The 18,286-nt window shown below is 40.9% G+C and overlaps 1 protein-coding gene across 1 annotated transcript; it reads right to left on the reverse strand.

Moving 5' to 3' along the window:
- Positions 1–4,787: 4,787 nt before the first annotated feature.
- Positions 4,788–5,783, reverse strand: ZNF660 (zinc finger protein 660). Its single transcript, XM_069473537.1, has one exon. The coding sequence runs from the start codon at positions 5,781–5,783 to the stop codon at positions 4,788–4,790; it is 996 nt and encodes a 331-aa protein (XP_069329638.1).
- Positions 5,784–18,286: the final 12,503 nt, after the last annotated feature.

Raw genomic sequence — 18,286 nt, forward strand, 5'->3', positions numbered from 1 at the left:
ATAACTGGCAACTACAAAACATTTAACTTGAATGAAGCTATAGAGTTCAAACCAGAGCTATGATGCACAGTTGGGACATCAGAAAGAAATAGAGAATATAAACACTACTTTGTTATGTGTCAGCCTCTTTCACATGGTTAATCTCATTTACTCCTTACATGAATCCTTTGAGACAGATAATAGTGTGACAATTTTAATAATAATGAAACGAAGTATGAGTAGGTTAAGTAAATTGTTTAAAATTTCCTTCCTAATAATCAGTAAGGCTTTAAAATCCAAGGCAAGTGATCTTTTCATCACTATATATAGGCTTTTGTACACACAGAAGCAAGCAAACTTCTCAACTTGCCTGGAGGCAAGACAGTTAGGGCGAAGGGGGAGAAAAGTCAGGACAGCCAGTACAAAGAGGATCTTCAACATGCTGAATATTTTAGCTGTGGTCAGGTCTTAGACAACTCATGCCAATGTGAATGGAAACCAGTATTGACATGCTCTGTTCTCTGGGAATCCTTCTAAGTCTTTGATAATCTGGCGGGATGGGAGGCAGGGAAGCCTGCAGTCTTGGCTTGTACCTACTAGATTTTCTATACAGGGTCATGACTCTTGAATACACTCTGATATAAAGAGGCTTCAAAGTGGTAGTTCTAAAGTCAATCTAGTATCTCCTAGCCTTAGAGGCGTTTGGGTGTCTGGGGAGTAGAACAAAATATAACTGAGGCCCTTCCTAGGCCCAGATATTTTGCAGATATTTTACCATTGGAAAAATAATGGTAGTAGTTACTACACAAGTGAAGGGCATATTCTGAAACACTAAAATTCTTTGAGTCAGATATTAAAAGCAGCTTCTGCTTATTACCTAAAAAGGTGCCCTTTGTGCTGTATACCACAGTTGCCTCCATCCACTTGATTTTTGTGCAGCTATAGGGGAATGGCTCTACTCATCCTGACAGCCTTCCATCTCAAGCACACACCATGATATCTCACACTATTTTGCCTGAGGGCTTCCTCTAAAAGTTCAGAACCATACTCAGCCAGGTCTCTGGCACAGACTGGAAGAAGTGCATAAGAATAATATTGGAAGACATCACTGATATTTGTAAGAACAGCAGATGTTTATTGGACAAATTATTACTATTTCCTGCAAAAAGAATTTTATAACTCCAGTTTTATAACATCAGAGGTGATTAAAGACAATCTAGTGACTAAAAACAACCTAACAATAAGAGCATCCTTTTTTTATATTGAATGGAAAATTTTTTTTTAAGTCTGTCACTGAGGATACAAAACTGCAATGAAATTTAGTCTTATGGGATTTAGATTCAACAGAATTACCCAGCTACCTAAAGCTCTTTTTGGTTTCAATTTTCTTCCAAGTAAGACCTAGCACAGGACATACCATCTACAAAAAAAAAAAAAAAAAAAATCTCTAAGTCCAGGGAGATACTTTCCGCTTTAAGCAGAATTCTTTGCTTTACATATAGGCCTTTAATCAAGGCTACATAAAATGAGGTTTTAACGTTTTCCTCTCAACTAAAAAAGCACATATATTTTTGTTCCACACAGGATCAATTCTACACAACCAGGACGTCTGTGGCTAAAATTATTGCCTCTTCATATTCCTCAGAAATATTCAAGGTACCAAAAATATAAGTGAAAAAATGTGAATGCTCAGGAAGTGGGCAGATGACAAAAACAGGGAGGGGAATACACAGTAGTCTAGTGATGTACACTTCAAGAGAGCTGGGGTTTTGAGGAAGAATAGAGAAGAAATGTCAGTACAGAGAGGTACAAGGGTTAGGAAAGACAAAAACTAGCAACTGAAGGACTGCAAAGTGAGCATTGCCCTTAGGGAACAGCCAGGTTTCCAATAGAACAAGAAGGTGAAGAAAACACATTCAAAGGGAAGTCCCTGAACTCCAAAGGGTATCATGAAAGGACTTAAAAGGATGGTAAAGGGCTGCATACTTAAACTCTGACTGAGGTAACAGCTGGTAGTCCTGGTAAACTCCTAGAGGAAGGTAGGTGATCAGTCAACATTATATTGCAAAATATTTGTCTGAAGGATGTAAGGACCTGTTGTCAACATTTATTCCTGCAGCGTAAGGCAGGTATCAGCCTAGGAGATGGGTTAAGCCTCCTCAAGGGACTATAATCCTAGCTTGCCTGAAACAAGAAATGTGAAGATCTCCTGTATTCAGATCTCTGGGTGAGATGACATGACATCCTTCCTAGAACATATTTATTCTAAAATGAAAAAGAAAGCCTATCTGAAGAAAGCATTTCAGATACTATGACACAGTAATAAAAAAGAGTTGGGTTTTTTTTTGGAGATTATCTGCTCAGCAATATAGGGAGCATCAACAACTTTGCTCAGGGATGATTTAACAGCCCTATTCCCTGAATGCTGCAAGTCTGTTAAAGGCCCTCCAGACCTTGCTTTGAATAACCATGAAAAGAAGGACTATTATATCACAAAATCATGTGTAAACCACTATCCTATCAAAATAGGACAAACCAATCATTTTTCACATAAATATACAAGCTTCACTTCTCTCTTTCCAGAACAGCAAGAAAGAAATGTATAACCCTTAAAACAAAATTATGAGGTATAGAGATAGGCCATAAATCTCATTCAGAGAAGATTGGTAGCATCTTCCTTACGAAACCATGGTCAAATAATTGTCCAGATACAATCATCTTTCACAGAGGTGGCTACCCAGGAGAACGCCAGCTGGTCTCCCACTCACATATAGAATCACTATGGAGGGCAGAGGCACTTTGGTATAATGAAGAAAGCATGAATGTCAAAGTCAGATCTGAGCTCAAATCCTGGCTCCCACCACTTACTAGCCAGTTACTTAACCTCATTGAGACTCAATTGTCTTGCACACATTGAAAGGATTAAATGAAATAACATATCCTCAATAATTCCTTAAATAATAAATCACTATCTGCATAAGACAAATGACATTGGGCTTAGGGATTCACTGTATACAAACAAGAGGAGTGGCTAAGAATGGGGGTATCCTGAGTGCTCCCAGATGTGAGCTAAGGACTTTAAAAAGTTTTTAAAAAGAGTGGGCGTGGTGGCTCATGCCTGTAATCCTAGCACTCTGGAAGGCCGAGGCAGGCAGATTGTTTGAGCTCAGGAGTTTGAGACTAGCCTGAGCAAGAGCAAGACCCTGTCTCTACTAAAAATAGAAAGAAATTATCTGGACAGCTAAAAATATATATAGAAAAATTAGCCGGGCATGGTGGCACATGCGCTGTGGCTACTGTTTTACAACCATGAAGTTACAAAAAGTGAAAGACAAGATGCTGAAAATAACGGAGTTAAGATGGAAGTTTGATGAACCACAGAGTTGAGAAACCAAACATGGAACTGCTTACCTCTAGACTTCCCCTTAAGCCAACGATCAATGTTCTTAAGGTCTAGGCTACTAGTACTTGGTATTGTGTTCATTACACCTGAAAATATACTAAGTGCTACCTTAGGCAAAACTTCTCTTGAATCACTCTCTCTAAACTGTTAAGAAAAACACTGCTCCAATGTCCTAAATTTAAGCTATTATTATTTACCATGTGCCACACTGGTCATATATTACATGTATCATCTCATTTAATCCTCACAACAACCCTGTGAGGTAGGTCAGTATTCCCTTATTACAGGTAAGTCTGAGGATGAGAGCAGTTAAGTGACTTGTCCAAAATTGACAAGCTGGTACATGGCAGACCTGGGATTAGAACACAGATCTCTCTGACCCCAGAGCATACTTTTGGACACTAATCTCTATGTAGTATGTGAAGACACAGTCTTCCACTAGTTTTATATTAATGGTGACTATATCTCTCTAAAGTTTTTGAGCCTACAATTGTTTCAGTTTCGTTTTCTTCCTGGTTGTCTAGATATATATTGAAAAGATGGAGCCTAGGTAGTATCTATCATCTGCAGATCCTTCCACATCTGTGGGAAAGGAGGATTCAGTAAATTTTTGCTGTTTTCTTTTAACCTAATAGTGATATTATATACTTTGCTGACAACTCTAAAGTCAGCTTATCTTAAAACTGCAAAAGACAAAAGATTGGTGTTTATATTACTAAACAGGAAATATGCTCTAATACGAAGTGCCTTTTTCATCCTTCCACTGCTGCTAAGCACCAGTGTTAGGGTGCAATCCCAGGAAACTGAACTCTATATACTATGTACCTTTCATAACACTGTTGAGTGAAAATGAGCATGTACTCACTGCATTTGAAAAATACTATACTTTTTTCCTGAATATAAAAGTAGTACATTCTCATTGTAGAAAATCTAGAAAGCATAGAAAAGTATACTGAAGAAAATAGAAATCACCTATAATCCTATCACCCGGAGATAATCACCGTTCATATTTTGGTTTTGTTTACTTCATTGCCATTTTTTCCTATGAATAAATATTTTTTAAAAATTTGGATTGTATTCTATTGCTTTTTCTTTATATTCCATTTTATTCAAATCATTTCCTCATGTCATTAAATATTCTTTTAAGATGTATATGATGGCTGCAAAATCATCATATAGATAGACCATCATTCATTTAAATCTCATTCTGTTGAAAATCTAGTTTTCTTCTTTTAGTTAAATATGATGCTGGCATGAATATCCCTTTTGTTAATTGTTGTCTACTTCTGATTATTTTCTGTGCAGGGATTCATAGAAGTACAATTAAGGTTAATGATACTTAAAAATTGCTTTTCAGAAGAGTAGCAGTTAGCCAGTTAGCCCTATAACCAACAATAATTGTTATTTATGAGGTTTCTTTCTCCTCATTATGTTTTCTCTGGTGTTGAATAAGCTGTGAGCTATACCGATAAGCTTTCCCACACTCGCTACATTTATAGGGTTTCTCCTTAGTGTGAGTTCTCAAATGTAGAATAACTTGAGAAGTCTGCCTGAAGGTTTTCCCACACTCGTTACATTTATAGGGTTTCTCTCCAGTGTGAACTCTCTGATGATCAATGAGGTTTCGATTAGAAGTAAAAGCTTTCCCACATTCATTACATTTGTAAGGTTTCTCTCTACGATGAAGTCTCTGGTGTTCATTCAGGGTCTTCCTTAAGATGAAAGCTTTTCCACACTCATCACATTCGTAAGGCTTCTCCCCAGTGTGAATTCTCTGATGGTCCATAATCTTTGTATTAGAACCACATGTTTTCCCACACTCTTTACATTTGTAAACTTTTTTTCCTTTGTGCATTCTCTGATGTTGAGTAAGGTTTGAACTACGGCTAAAGGCTTTCCCACACTCAATACAAGTGTAGGGCTTCTCCCCAGTGTGAACTCTGTGATGCGAAATAAGGCCTGAACTCCGACTAAAGGCTTTCCCACATTCTTTACATTCATAGGTTTTCTCCCCGCTGTGGATTCCCTGGTGCCTAATGAGGTGTGACTTACCACTGAAAGACTTCCCACATTCACTGCATGTGTAGGGCTTCAGTCCAGTGTGGATTCTCCGATGAACAACAAGGTTGGAACTATGACTGAAGGCTTTTCCACATTCCTTACACTTATACGGTTTCTCTCCTGTGTGGATTCGCTCATGTACTGTGAGGTTTGCACTCTGACTAAAGGCTTTCCCACACTCTGTGCATACATACTGTCTTTTTTCAGCCTGAACTCTTGTGTTTGTTGTAGGGTCACAGCACTGGCTACTGTCTTTTTCAGATTCTTGGTCACTCACTTCTGTAAGTGCTTTAATGTCTTTAACTGTCCTATGTTTGAAGTTTCTCGTCTTTCTTCTCATTTTCTCCTGCTTGGAGCATTCCAGTGCCTCTCTAGTCTTCTCTTTCCCTTCAGAGGAGCTTTCTCAATTTTGACTTCCTTGGCAAAATTCTCTGTGGAATTCTCCTGAAAGAAAGAACATAATGCAATTCTGACTTTTCAGGAATGATGCTTTGGAATCAACATCTCCTCAGTCCCAGTTTCACCACCTGACAGAAGAAACAGAAATTGCACATGTCACCTGTTCACTATACTAGAGGAAGGAGAATTATCCAAGGACATGATGTGGTAGATCACAAGGTCTCATATGGAAGGATAAGTGTTCAAAGGTAGGGGAACTGATCAAAAAGATGAGGGAAAATGCAGTTAGACATAGAAGCCAAGGTCAAGACTTATGGAAAGCCAAGGGCTGAGAGAAGCCCAAAAGGTCAAGCATCAGAATAAGCAATGAATTAACATAAAATCCACCCTAGTTTCTTCCTGTCTCATCCTCTACACCTAGAATTAGAGCCATCTAACTCTTAATAGCAGACTCAACTATAATTTAAGGCTGGGTGTGGTGGCTCACGCCTGCAATCCTAGCACCCTGGGAGGCTGAGGCAGGAGGATTGCTTGAGGTCAGGAGTTCAAGACCAGCCTAAGCAAGACCAAGACCCCATCTCTACTAAAAATAGAAAAGTAAGCCAGGTGTGGTGGCACATGCCTGTAGTCCCACCTACTTGGAAGGCTGAGGCAGAAGGATCCCTTGAGCCCAGGAGTTTGAGGTTGCAGTGAGCTATGATGATGCTACTGCACTCTACCCAGGGTGGCATAGTGAGACTGTCTCAGAAACAAAGAAAAAAGAAAAAAAAAGCCTATAATGTGGTCCTAGAAAATGTGAACTGAAAGATGATTAGTTCAATAGCTCAAATGACTAATCTTCAGATGAATTTGGCTTTTAGTTCTTGCTGACCTATTCCCCTACGATTAGTGATATAAAGGCTAGTACATGACAGGTGCTCAAAAACTGTTTTATAGCATAGCAACAGGGATTCTGTCTTAGGGCAGCAGTCCCCAACCTTTTTGGCACCAAGGACCAGTTTCATGGAAGACAATTTTTCCACGGACTAGGGATGGGGGTGGGTAGGGTGTTGTGGGTGGGGTGTGGTACAGAGCTCAGGTGGCTATGCACGGTCCATTTCCTAACAGGCCGCAAACCAGTAATGGGCTGTGGCCCAGAGGTTGGGGACCAGTCTTAGGGTGTGACTAAGATTTCATCTTTTGCTCTAGGTCGCAGTCTACATACCAGTATGTAAGCCCTGTCTTGATAAGTGTTGACACAATTCTTCCAAGTTGGAGCTTAGTCACATCACAGCCTACTTCACAGGGGCTGGTCTGTAGCTGGATCCAGCTTTATGTGCTAGTTTCATCCATCTGCTTTTCACCATGCTATCACTCTGACATGCTGAGTCTACTAATGAACTTGAGAGGCTAAATTGCGAAACAGGGTTACTTAAAGCATGGAAGAAGAAACTCTGATAGGACCTTGCATGGCATAATAGTAAAGTATCTAAGGATGGCAAAAGGGTGAGAATAACAGATAGCACAACCAAGAGGGGCTGGTACATGAAACCAAATGTCAGGAATGAGCAGGAATTTTCCACCTGGTTTGACATGAAACTCTGGACACACAGGTAACCCTGGAAGACTTCAGATCTAGAAGGAATTGGGTTATAAAAGAAAACCAAAAGATAACACCAGTATACTAACACATGACTAATTTCTCTTTTACTATGTTCCTTTTCAGACTTGTACATATGCATATTGTTAGATAATTAAATATATGGTGGATATAATTTCCAATCCTATTTCTTCCACTTAATTTCACTTATTTAATTGAGAAATACAAACTATATATATTTATGATATAAAATATGATATTTTGATATATGTTTACATTATAGAATGGTTAAATCAAGCTAATTAACACATCCATTACCTCACATACTTATTTTTTGTGGTGAGAACACTTAAAATTTATACTCTCAGCAGTTTTCAAGTATAAATACATTTTTATTTACAATAATCACCATGTTGTACAATAGATTTCCTGAACTTATTCCTCCTGTCCAATAGAAATTTTGTGTCCTTTGACCAACATCTCCCTAATCCTCCTGACTTAATTTTTTACAAGTATGTTTCCATATCACTAGTTAATCTTCATACGCTCATATTATGGCTATGTAATATAACTGAATTCCTTATAGTTTACCTACCATTTCGCTAGTGTTAGACATTTCTGTTGTTCTCTAAGATTCGACCACTATCAATAATGCTATCACAATCTCTTCATACATATAAAGTTTCCTTTCTATTGAAATATATTCGTAGGATCAAAGTTTCACAAGTGAATTACTGGGTCAGAAGGAGTAAAACTGCTTTATATTTCAGCCTATCACTTTTCAAAAAAGTTTGACCAATTTCCATTGTCCCATAGGTTTCTGACAAACTGAGTCACACTTTCTGGAGGAGGGACATACCCAATGGTGAATGCTCAAGATCAACAAGAAGAGAATGCAAAGACTAGAGTTCATATCTCAGAACTCTGACTCCATACACAGGCATATACACAGACTCATGCCCCAGATAAGAAGGAGAGGCAGAGAGAATGGTGGGAGAGGGTGGACACTTGTCAGGATCCTGGGCTCACTCACATCCAGCGGCCGCTGCCTCTCTAATCATATAGGATGACGCAGGTGGAAAAAACTCAGTGAGAAGCCAGGGGACCGCAGACCACAGCAGGACAGGATAGCAAGTAAACTCACCTCCAAAGTTCTGTGAGAAAGTTGGTGGTTTTTTCTGATTTTCATTTCCATTTCTAAACTTCACTGAAACTTTTCTTTTCTTCATGATTTCTATTTTTTTTTTTTTTTTTTGACAGAGTCTCGCTCTGTCACCCCCAGAAGAGTGCAGTGGCATCATCATAGCTCACTGCAACCTCAAACTCCTGGGCTCAAGCTATCCTCTGGCCTCATCCTCCCAAGTAGCTGGGACTATAGGCATGGGCCACTACATCTGGCTAATATTTCTATTTTTTAGTAGAGACAGGGTCTCACTCCCTGCTCAGGCTGGTTTCGAACTCCTGACCTCAAGTAATCCTCCCGCCTCGGCCTCCCAGAGTGCTAGGATTGCAGGCCTGAGCCACCACACTTGGCCTCTTTGTACATTTCTTAAACAAATAATTACTGAGCACATGGTACTCTGTACATATCACTGTTCTGGGTCTGATACAGGGAAAATTTAAAGCAGTATTGTTATGGACTGAATGTTTTTGTCCCTTTAAAATTCTTGTGTTGAAGCCCTAACCCCCAATGTGACTGTAGTTAGAGATGGACCTTCTAAGGAGATAATTAAGGTTAAATAAGTTCATAAAGGTGGACCCTGATCCAACAGGATTAGTGTCCTTATAAAAAGAGACATAAGGGCCGGGCGCGGTGGCTCACGCCTGTAATCCTAGCACTCTGGGAGGCCGAGGCGGGTGGATCGCTCAAGGTCAGGAGTTCGAGACCAGCCTGAGCAAGAGTGAGACCCCGTCTCTACTAAAAATAGAAAGAAATTATATGGACAACTAAAATATATATAGAAAAAATTAGCCGGGCATGGTGGTGCATGCCTGTAGTCCTAGCTACTCGGGAGGCTGAGGCAGTAGGATCGCTTGAGCCCAGGAGTTTGAGGTTGCTGTGAGCTAGGCTGACGCCATGGCACTCACTCTAGCCTGGGCAACAAAGTGAGACTCTGTCTCAAAAAAAAAAAAAAAAAAAAAAAGAGACCTAAGAAAGCTCTCATATGCGTGCTTTCTCTCCCCGCATGCACACACACAAAAGCTATGTGAATACATAGCAAGAAAGTGGCCATCTATAAGCTAGGATGAGACTTCTTACCAGAAACTACACTGGCCATTCCCCTGGATATTCTGACCTCCAGAATCAGGAGAAAATAAATTTCTATTCTTTAAGCCATCCAGTCTGTGGTATTATGTTTTTTCCCCTATTTTTTCCCTTTTTTAATATTATGGTATGTTATGGTAGCCCCAGAAAACTAATATAAGCATAAAATATCATACCTACCTCTAAGGAGGTAACAATGGAGTAGTATGGCAAAGAAACAAGAGAGCAAATTTACAATTTACAAACTACCCAAGCAGGAGATGAAGGGAACAAGGAGAGGGAGGAGGGAGCAATTACTGGGGCTCGAATGCTGGGGAAAGGGCTTTAAAAGGGCAGAACCTAGGCTGAGCCCCAGAGAATAAGCAGTAATTCTTTTCCCAAAAGGAAAGTGGCACAGGATTGGCGTATCCAAAAATAAGTAGGAGATTACACTATAATGTAAGCTTAATGTGGGCGGGGATTGTCTCCATCTTGTTCACCACTACATTCCTAGCACCTATAACAGTTCCAGGCACATCATAAGCACCCAAAATTTTTTGTCATTGTTGAATGACCAAATGAAGAAATGAAAAAATGAAGTTGCCTGAAGTAATTCCAGCCAGAACAATGAAATTACAAGACAAAAGATACGGATACAAACTGATGCCATAGGAAACAAGTTCTAAACAGAAGAGTAAAATCAACCCTTAATTTTCTTTTCCCTACCCTACATTCTTTTTTCCACCTTGCTATTCTCCTCTCTTGTTACTTCCCTTCTCTTTCTCACTTGTCAATACACTTTTTCAAGCATTACCATTCAGTTCCCCTAGTTCCCATACCTCCTTCCTCCGCCACCTCCCAGAACATTCATGTTTCCCCCAGCTTCATAAAGTGGAAAACAGGAGAGAGGCAGCCGGGATATCCTATGGGGAGTAAATTGAGGGAAATAAAAAGAAAAGAATCCAAGAGATGTCACCTAGGAGTAGGGTAATCATATAGCCTGGTTTTCCCAGAACAGTGCTGCTATCCCAGTATCGTATTTAATAGTGCCCCCCTTAACTCACAAAAATACACCAGTTTGGACAGTAAATTTTGTATTACCCCACCCAAAAGTGAATTAGGAAAATAATCCTTTAGGAAGACTAACCCAGATGGATCAGAAGGGAAAAGAAAAGAGGAAGGGAAATGAGTTGGGAGACAACTCTAGGAATGCAGTATGGGTAACCATTAGAGGGCCTGGCACTTTGTAGGTACCCAATAAATGTCTGTTGAATGAATGAACAAATAAATAAGATAGGAAGACCCTAGTCTTGACAGGACAGAGCACAATGAAATCCAGCTATTTTCCAGAAAGCATCCACATACATCACACTGGATATAAAGGAAACAATCCAGGGTCATCAGATCCATGTCTGAGTATCAAGAATGGTAGTGTCACTAAACAAGACGGGGACACAGGAAAACACTTCAGACAGGGGGAGAAGGAATATATCAGGAATGCAAATTTGAGAATAGTAAGACAGAGGAAGTCATGAAAAGGCATAAGCTTATGGAGAAAGACTTGGGTTAGAAGTGGCAGGTAGGGAGAACAAAAAATGCTCAGGGGTACACTGTGAGGAAGCCCAGGGCAGTTCCGGAGGACCACAGGGGAAAGCAAGACTAGATGGGGAGGCCCAGTTTGAGGAGCAGTTGATCAAAAGAAAACCTAACTATTTGCTGCCCTCTGCCTGACTGGATGGGAAATTCTCTCAGAAATCCTGGAAGACATGTTTATTATAGAATGTCTTCTGTTCCTTTGGGTAGATGCCTAATAGTACTATTGCTGGATCAAAAGGTATTTCTATCTTTAGCTCTTTGAGGTACATACAAATTCTTGAGGTGGGGTCTTGGCTAAAGAAGTTTGAAGGAGGGAAAGATGAGGCCATGGGGCCAGCAGGAGACTAGGGATATCTAAGCAACTGTGCACAAAAGCACAACCTCAGACAGCCTGCAGATGGATGAGGACCAATAAAGCTCTACAGCTCTCCAACCCACAAATCTCTGAGACTGGTAGATAAGTGCTCTGATCCCAGGGCCATTATCCATTTCAGGCTGTGATGAACCCACAAAGGGCCCAGTCCTATTCCCAGAAAGAGACAGAGACAGAGAGAGAGGCTTACCCAGGAGGCTGTATTCCTTTAATCTGCCAGCATCATCTGCCTGTTCAGGTCCCTCTGAGCAATGGTCCTTGGTTATTGATTAACTGCAATGGAGTAAGAAATAAGAGGAAATACCTGAAAATAAACTCAAAAGACAAATGAGTGAAATGTAAAAATTGAAAGGAAAAATAAGAACTAGAAAAAAATATAAAGAGACTACTTGCTCTCAGGGAAAGGCCTAAGCCTCAAGCATAAAACAAAGGCTAACACCATGATGGAAAAACTAATATATATGACATATAAAAATTTCTGTACTTGAAAAAAAAAAAGTAACAAATTTGTAATATAGACTTTGCCTATACTAGAATGGCTTGTGTGTATGTCTACGTCCCCCATCCTCTCATGTACACATTAAGCTCTAAGCCCCCAGAAAACAGGACCCATGATATTCCCCTGTGGATGCCACATAGTGCCTGGCACAAAGAGGGTTCATGAAGTGTTGTTTGATTTGAAATGTTAAATTAAACAAGTTCAGGATTCTATCTAATATCTTGAGTGCACACAGGATGGTGAGAGGTAAATCCGCACATCACTACACCATCCCTCCTCCATATGTTTATCTTTTTTACGTTTCATATTGTCTGAGAAACAACATGATGGCATATATGCATTCTTGGCAATTCTATCTCAACAGAGCCATCCAAGTCCCACTACTCAGAGACTCTCAGAATGTTAAAACTAGAAGGGACCTCCCAGACTACCTAGTCTCGGATCTAAATATACAGATGGGGAAACTGGAACTTAGAGGAGAGCTAGGACTCAAATCCAAGTTTCATGATGCCCAATTTTCAGTTCTATGGCATCACCCTTACTCCCATTCCACAACTCTACTTAAGGCCCAGACCCTGGCCCCCTACTTCCGTGCTTTTCTCCTATTTGATAAATAACCATTGAGAAATGTTCCCTTTCAATTCTGGTCCCCATATCCTTTAGCAGGCAGGATTCCTGTCCCCAGACTAACTTCACAATCTAGGTCACACCTGCCCAGGAGAGAAGGGACTGACTCACCCACACTCCTGTGTGCAGCAGCCTCAATCCAAAGGATCTACCCAGCACAGATCTTGCCCGCTCTCTTCCTTGGGTTCAGTAAGGAAGCTCCTAATGGGGTCTTGAATCACTGTAAACAGATATAAATGATTGCATTCTCTGAGACCTTAACTCCAAGTGGACACTCAGGGCACTGTCTCATCCTTGGGTAACTTCCCTTGCTATAGAACTGTGAGAAGCAAGGAGGATCATTTCCATTTTAAAGATGAGGAAATGTGGTTCCCAGGGGATTGAATGACTTGCCCAAGGTCATACAACTAGTGAGTGACAAGCCTTCAGTGTCTGAAGGAAATCATTCCATCACACCACAGCCATCCTTTCACCTGTTCTGTTGATATCTAAAAGCCCCTAACTGCAAGATGCATTCCAATTGAGATGTTTTCTGCCATGCCACTTTCCACAGAAAGTTTTTGCAAAGGGGGACAAGAGGAGAACTTTGCTGAGTCAAGTGTCTTTAGAGAGACAGGAAGAAATAAGGCTTATTTCTTAAAGGAGCACTAGAAAATGAATGTTGGGTTTTTTGGGTTTTTTTTTTTGATTACCCATTTCTTAGGATTACCAGGCCTCAAAATATGTTTTGTGTTTCCCCCTCCCCCACCCTTCAAGCTTGTTCCATTTCTTCCCTACCAGAATTTAGTTCTGCCTTATACACAACTGTAGCCCCAGGACCTAGCACACTACCGGGCTGGTGCTCAATAAATATCTGTTGAATAGATAAATGAATGAATGAGTAACCTTGGGCAAGCCTCTGCCCTCCTCTTTGGACCCTAAGTTTCCTCACTTAGGTAACAGAGGTTGAGCTGATGATCTGAGTCTAATACTCGGGCTGTGGGGTCCTCTGAGACCTGGGCGGGGCCTTAATCACTATTACCCGGACAGCCCACCCGCTAGGAGCAGGGATGACATAGTTCTGTCACCACACCAGCCTGGTCGGAGACAGCAGCTATGAGGAGTTGGAAACCAGACCCTAGACAAAGAGGCAGCGCCGAACAAGAGGAGGGGGAGGCCCGCAACGACCCCTTGGCTGCCGCGCCTGTCTCAGCAGCGGACAGCTGCAAAGGAGGCCTGGCTCCTGGCCTGTGTGCCCCACACACTCCCAAAACCTGGCCCGACCCCCACGCCAGGCTGCCGCGCACCCCTCACCGAACGCGCCGGACCCACATCTTGGACAAAGCAGAGAAGGAACTGCGTCAGCGACTCCCCACTAACTCCCATCCTGACCTGACCCTCCGGCCCTTCTAGGCTTCGGGAGGGCTCCGCGTCTCTGTGCCCCCGGGCTCGAGTCCCCCCGCCTGCTCGGAAGCACAGCGGGGTGCGCTAGCGCTCTGGCCCCACCTCCCCCCAGGGCTTTGCCCTTCCATTGGCTGGGAGGGCTTGGCGACTTCAGCCAATGTGAGGAGGGCCCTGGAAGGGGTGGAACCTGGGGAAGGGGCTCCGTTAGGGCGGGAAGAGAAGAAACCAATCAACTGGGCGGCCCGGTTGCCTTCCACGGACTGAGACTCCTTGAAGTCACACCCCCAGCTCCGGTTGCTGAGCCAAAAGGTCATCCTTCCAACCACAGATCCTGCATCTTTCAATCTCAAAGCCAGGATCAGCTATGGTTTATTGGCAGCATATGAAAATACGTATTGGATGCCTACTATGTCACTGTGCTAGACGCTGCGAATACACTAGAAAAAAATGAACTCCCTGTCCCATTGGGATTATATTCAAGTCAAAGGAGACAATGATAAATAAATAACCCAGAACGTAGTAGTCAGTAAGGGGAGAGAGGGAGACGATAGTAGGACTATTTTATAGATGACAGGGAAGGCAGAGACAGGAAGTGAGCCATTGAAACATATGACTATCTGCTGGAAGAGTGTTCCTGATAAGTAGAACATTAGGAACAAAAGTCTTGGGGAGCGAGGTGGGAGAACGCACATTTAGGACCTTGTAGGCTGATAGAGCTTTAGATTTGCTCTGAATAAAGTAAGGAGCTAGCAACTGGAGGATTTGGGGACAGAGGAGTGACATAATCTAGCTTTTTCCCCCTGCCACATATTCAAAGACTTGTTAGCTATGTGACACGAAAGGAGCCAAGAAACATGTTCCTGTAAATTTTGTGAATTCCTTGCTCTCTGTCCTTAGTCATTCTAAAATAAACCTTGCATGAACGTTTCACTCCATGACTTACAATTTTAAAGTTTGCACTGGCTGCCCTGTTGAGAACAGTCTGAAGGTGACAAGAGTAGAAGCAGGGGGATTAAGGTGCTATTGCAGTATTCCAGGTGAGGAATGTGGTGGTTTGGAGTAGTTTAGAAGTGATGGAGGCGGTGAGAAATGGTTCTGAATATATTTTGAAGGCATGGTCAGCATGATTTGCTAATGAGTTGAATGTTGGTTAAGTAGGATACTCCAGTGGTCATTGATCTGAGCAACTAGCATAAGATTGTCTTTTGGAAAGGAGTAGCCTGAAAGGAACAGGGTTAGGGAGAGGGATTAATAGTTTTGTTTTGGATGTGTTAAGTTAAAAATGCCAATTAGGCATCCAAGAGGAAATGTCAAACAGATAGTTGGAATGGGAGTCTGGAGTTAGGTGAGGAAATCACAGCTGAAGATGTAAATTTCGGAAGTTGTCACTGTATAGGATAGGATGAGATAAACTAGGGGATAATTATAGATAAAGAAGTCATCTGAGAATTGAGGTTTTGAAGCATTTCATCAATCGACAAATACGCATTGAATAAAGTATACCAAGAGCTTTCTCTTCCATCAGCTCATGTAGGTGGCACAACTCTGCCACATTTTATAGAGACTGAGAATCAGAGATTCAGGGAGATGGTAAGTCCTACACAAATTCGCACACCCCCAGTTGATGCTGGAAAGAGAACTCAGGACACTCTTATGAGGAGCACAAGACTATTACCACTACATCAGGTCCTACTTAAGAAGAATATTCATGTACATTAGGGTAATTATGAAGTTCAACTTGGTCTTCCTTTTCACCTATTCTTTTATGTGGGTTGGGTCATTAATTCTGATTCAATCTGCTGACCCCACATCTGGTCCCAGAGAGTGATGATTATTCATTAATATTCTAGTCCAGTCATTCTTGAATTTTACAAAAGCATAAGAATCATTTGGATGCATGTTAAAAATGCAAATTCCAGCCCCCTCCATCCAGCTTGTTGCCCTTATCTACAAGCATATTTTTTCCTACAAAAATCTATTCTTCCAGTCCAGAATGATGTCACTGCTCAGACATCAAGGTATTTTGGTGACATAATTGCTTAAATATTCAGTAATTTCAATCTGTATCATGACATCTATCAGCCAAAGAAATTCCAACTCACATTTAGGTAAGTGGAATCAATATCCAGTTGGTCACGTCTTTCTTTATTTGTAAAAATCATGGTAATGCAATGCTTCCCTTTGGGAATTCACAATCTATTTGAGGATATATGTCTCTCAAGACATAAGAAAGGATCAAAAGATACTTCAAAATTTTAAAAATAATAGTGTTCCATCTGGTTGAACCCATGGCTGGAGTTACCCCAAAAGCAGTGGTAGGGGAGTCCCCTCAAGGGACTACCCCAAACCGTCCCAAGATGAGGCTGGTTGGGAATTCCAAAGAAAGAAGCACTAAACACCCAGGTGATCAGTCCAAAGCATTTATTAGAGGAACTTACTTACAGAGTGCTGCATCAGTCTTTACCACAGACAGTGAGAGAAAGGGCTTATATTGTTTTATATGAATAAAATGCCAGTCGCACTTAAAAATTTACTAATAATTCCATATCATCTTCAAATGGAACTAATATTAAATATTATATCCATTCCATATTCTAATTTTCCCATTGTTCCCCAGATATCTTCTATAGAGTTTTCCTTTTTTGTTTTTTGGATCAAGGTTCACTCACTGCATTTGATTACTGTGTCTCTGAAGAGCCTCTTTTAATCTAGAACAGTTCTGCCACTTTTTTCTTTTCATTTCACTGTTTTTTTGAAGAGCTTATGTCTCACATTGAATAAATCATAAATCAATGGATTTGTCTGTTTCCCCGATATTACCTGTAGGGGCTGGAAGGTAGAAATGGAGGCTTGATTAGATTCAAGTTAAACTTTTGTTTCATAGGTGGTGCTGAAACTTCTTCTTGCATTACATGTCATCTATTAATATAATCTTTTTGTGTATTTAAAAATCTCCATAATAAAAATTAAGAACAACATAAGGGAAGGGGGTGCATAGAAGGATGGGAGTATAGATGAAGGGCAGAGGGGTCTCTTTTTGAAGTGATGAAAATGTTCTAAAATTGTGGTGATGGTTGTACATATATATGAATATACCAAAACTATTAAACTGTATACTTTAAATTGGTGAATCGTGTGGTATGTGAATTATATCTCAATAAAAACACTTAAAAAAAAAACAAAAATTGAGGAATTCATACCAGAGAACCATTCATATGTTTGCCTAGTGCTGAAAAATACATGTAGACATTCCTATAATGTCAAGGTTTCAACTGAGAGTAAAATGTAGATTGAGGAGCCACTTGGAATACAACCCAAGACTCAGTGGCCACAGTGTTCAATCGAGGGAAAAATATGTTCACCTAAAAATAAGGTCAACTCCCCACATTAGCAAGTCAATGTAGACTTGCCCTTGGGTTAAACTAGTATTTAAAAATAAACAAACAAACTTGACATTATGGGCTGAATTGTGTCCACCCAAGATTCATATGTTGAAGTCTCAACACCCAGTACCTCAAAGTGTGACTGCATTTTGAGACAGAGCCTTTAAAGTGGTAATTAGGGTTAAATGTAGTCATTAGAGTGGGCCTTAATCCAACATAACTGGTGTCCTTATAAGAAGCAGAGATCAGGACACAGATACAGAGGAAAGACTAGGTGAAGATAGAGGGAGAAGACAGCCATCCACAAGCCAAGAAGAGAGGCCTCAGAAGAAATCAACCTAGCAGACACCTTGATCTTGGACTGGTGGCCTTCAAAACTGTGAGAAAATAAACTTCTCTTGTTTAAGCCACGCAATCTGTAGTACTTTGTTATGGGAGCCCTAACAAACTACCACACCTGACTTCCATTGAGGAGCAACATATTTGGTGATGACCACTTTAAAATCCCCCCAAGGGAAGGAAAAAGGGTGGTCCAGAACTGGGAGATGCAGAGCAGGTGGCATGTCAGGGGATGGCTTTGCCCTTGGTATCAATTAAAGGCCAGGACATTATAGCTTCTTGTTGGGGGGAAGGCAGGAGGAACATAACTTTACCTCTATTCCAAATACGGAACTTTCTATAACTCTTACTCTAGCATATCGCTCTCCACAAATCAGAGGCCCCCTGACCAGATATGCAATTTCTCTTGCTCTTACCAAG

This window comes from Eulemur rufifrons, chromosome 7 (genome assembly GCF_041146395.1).
Source record: "Eulemur rufifrons isolate Redbay chromosome 7, OSU_ERuf_1, whole genome shotgun sequence".
In the NCBI taxonomy this organism is placed as follows: domain Eukaryota; kingdom Metazoa; phylum Chordata; class Mammalia; order Primates; family Lemuridae; genus Eulemur; species Eulemur rufifrons.

What these genes read in the sequence shown, in the direction of transcription:
- ZNF660 (XM_069473537.1), bottom strand. Translation starts at nt 5,783, where the DNA reads ATGAGAAGAAAGACGAGAAACTTCAAACATAGGACAGTTAAAGACATT.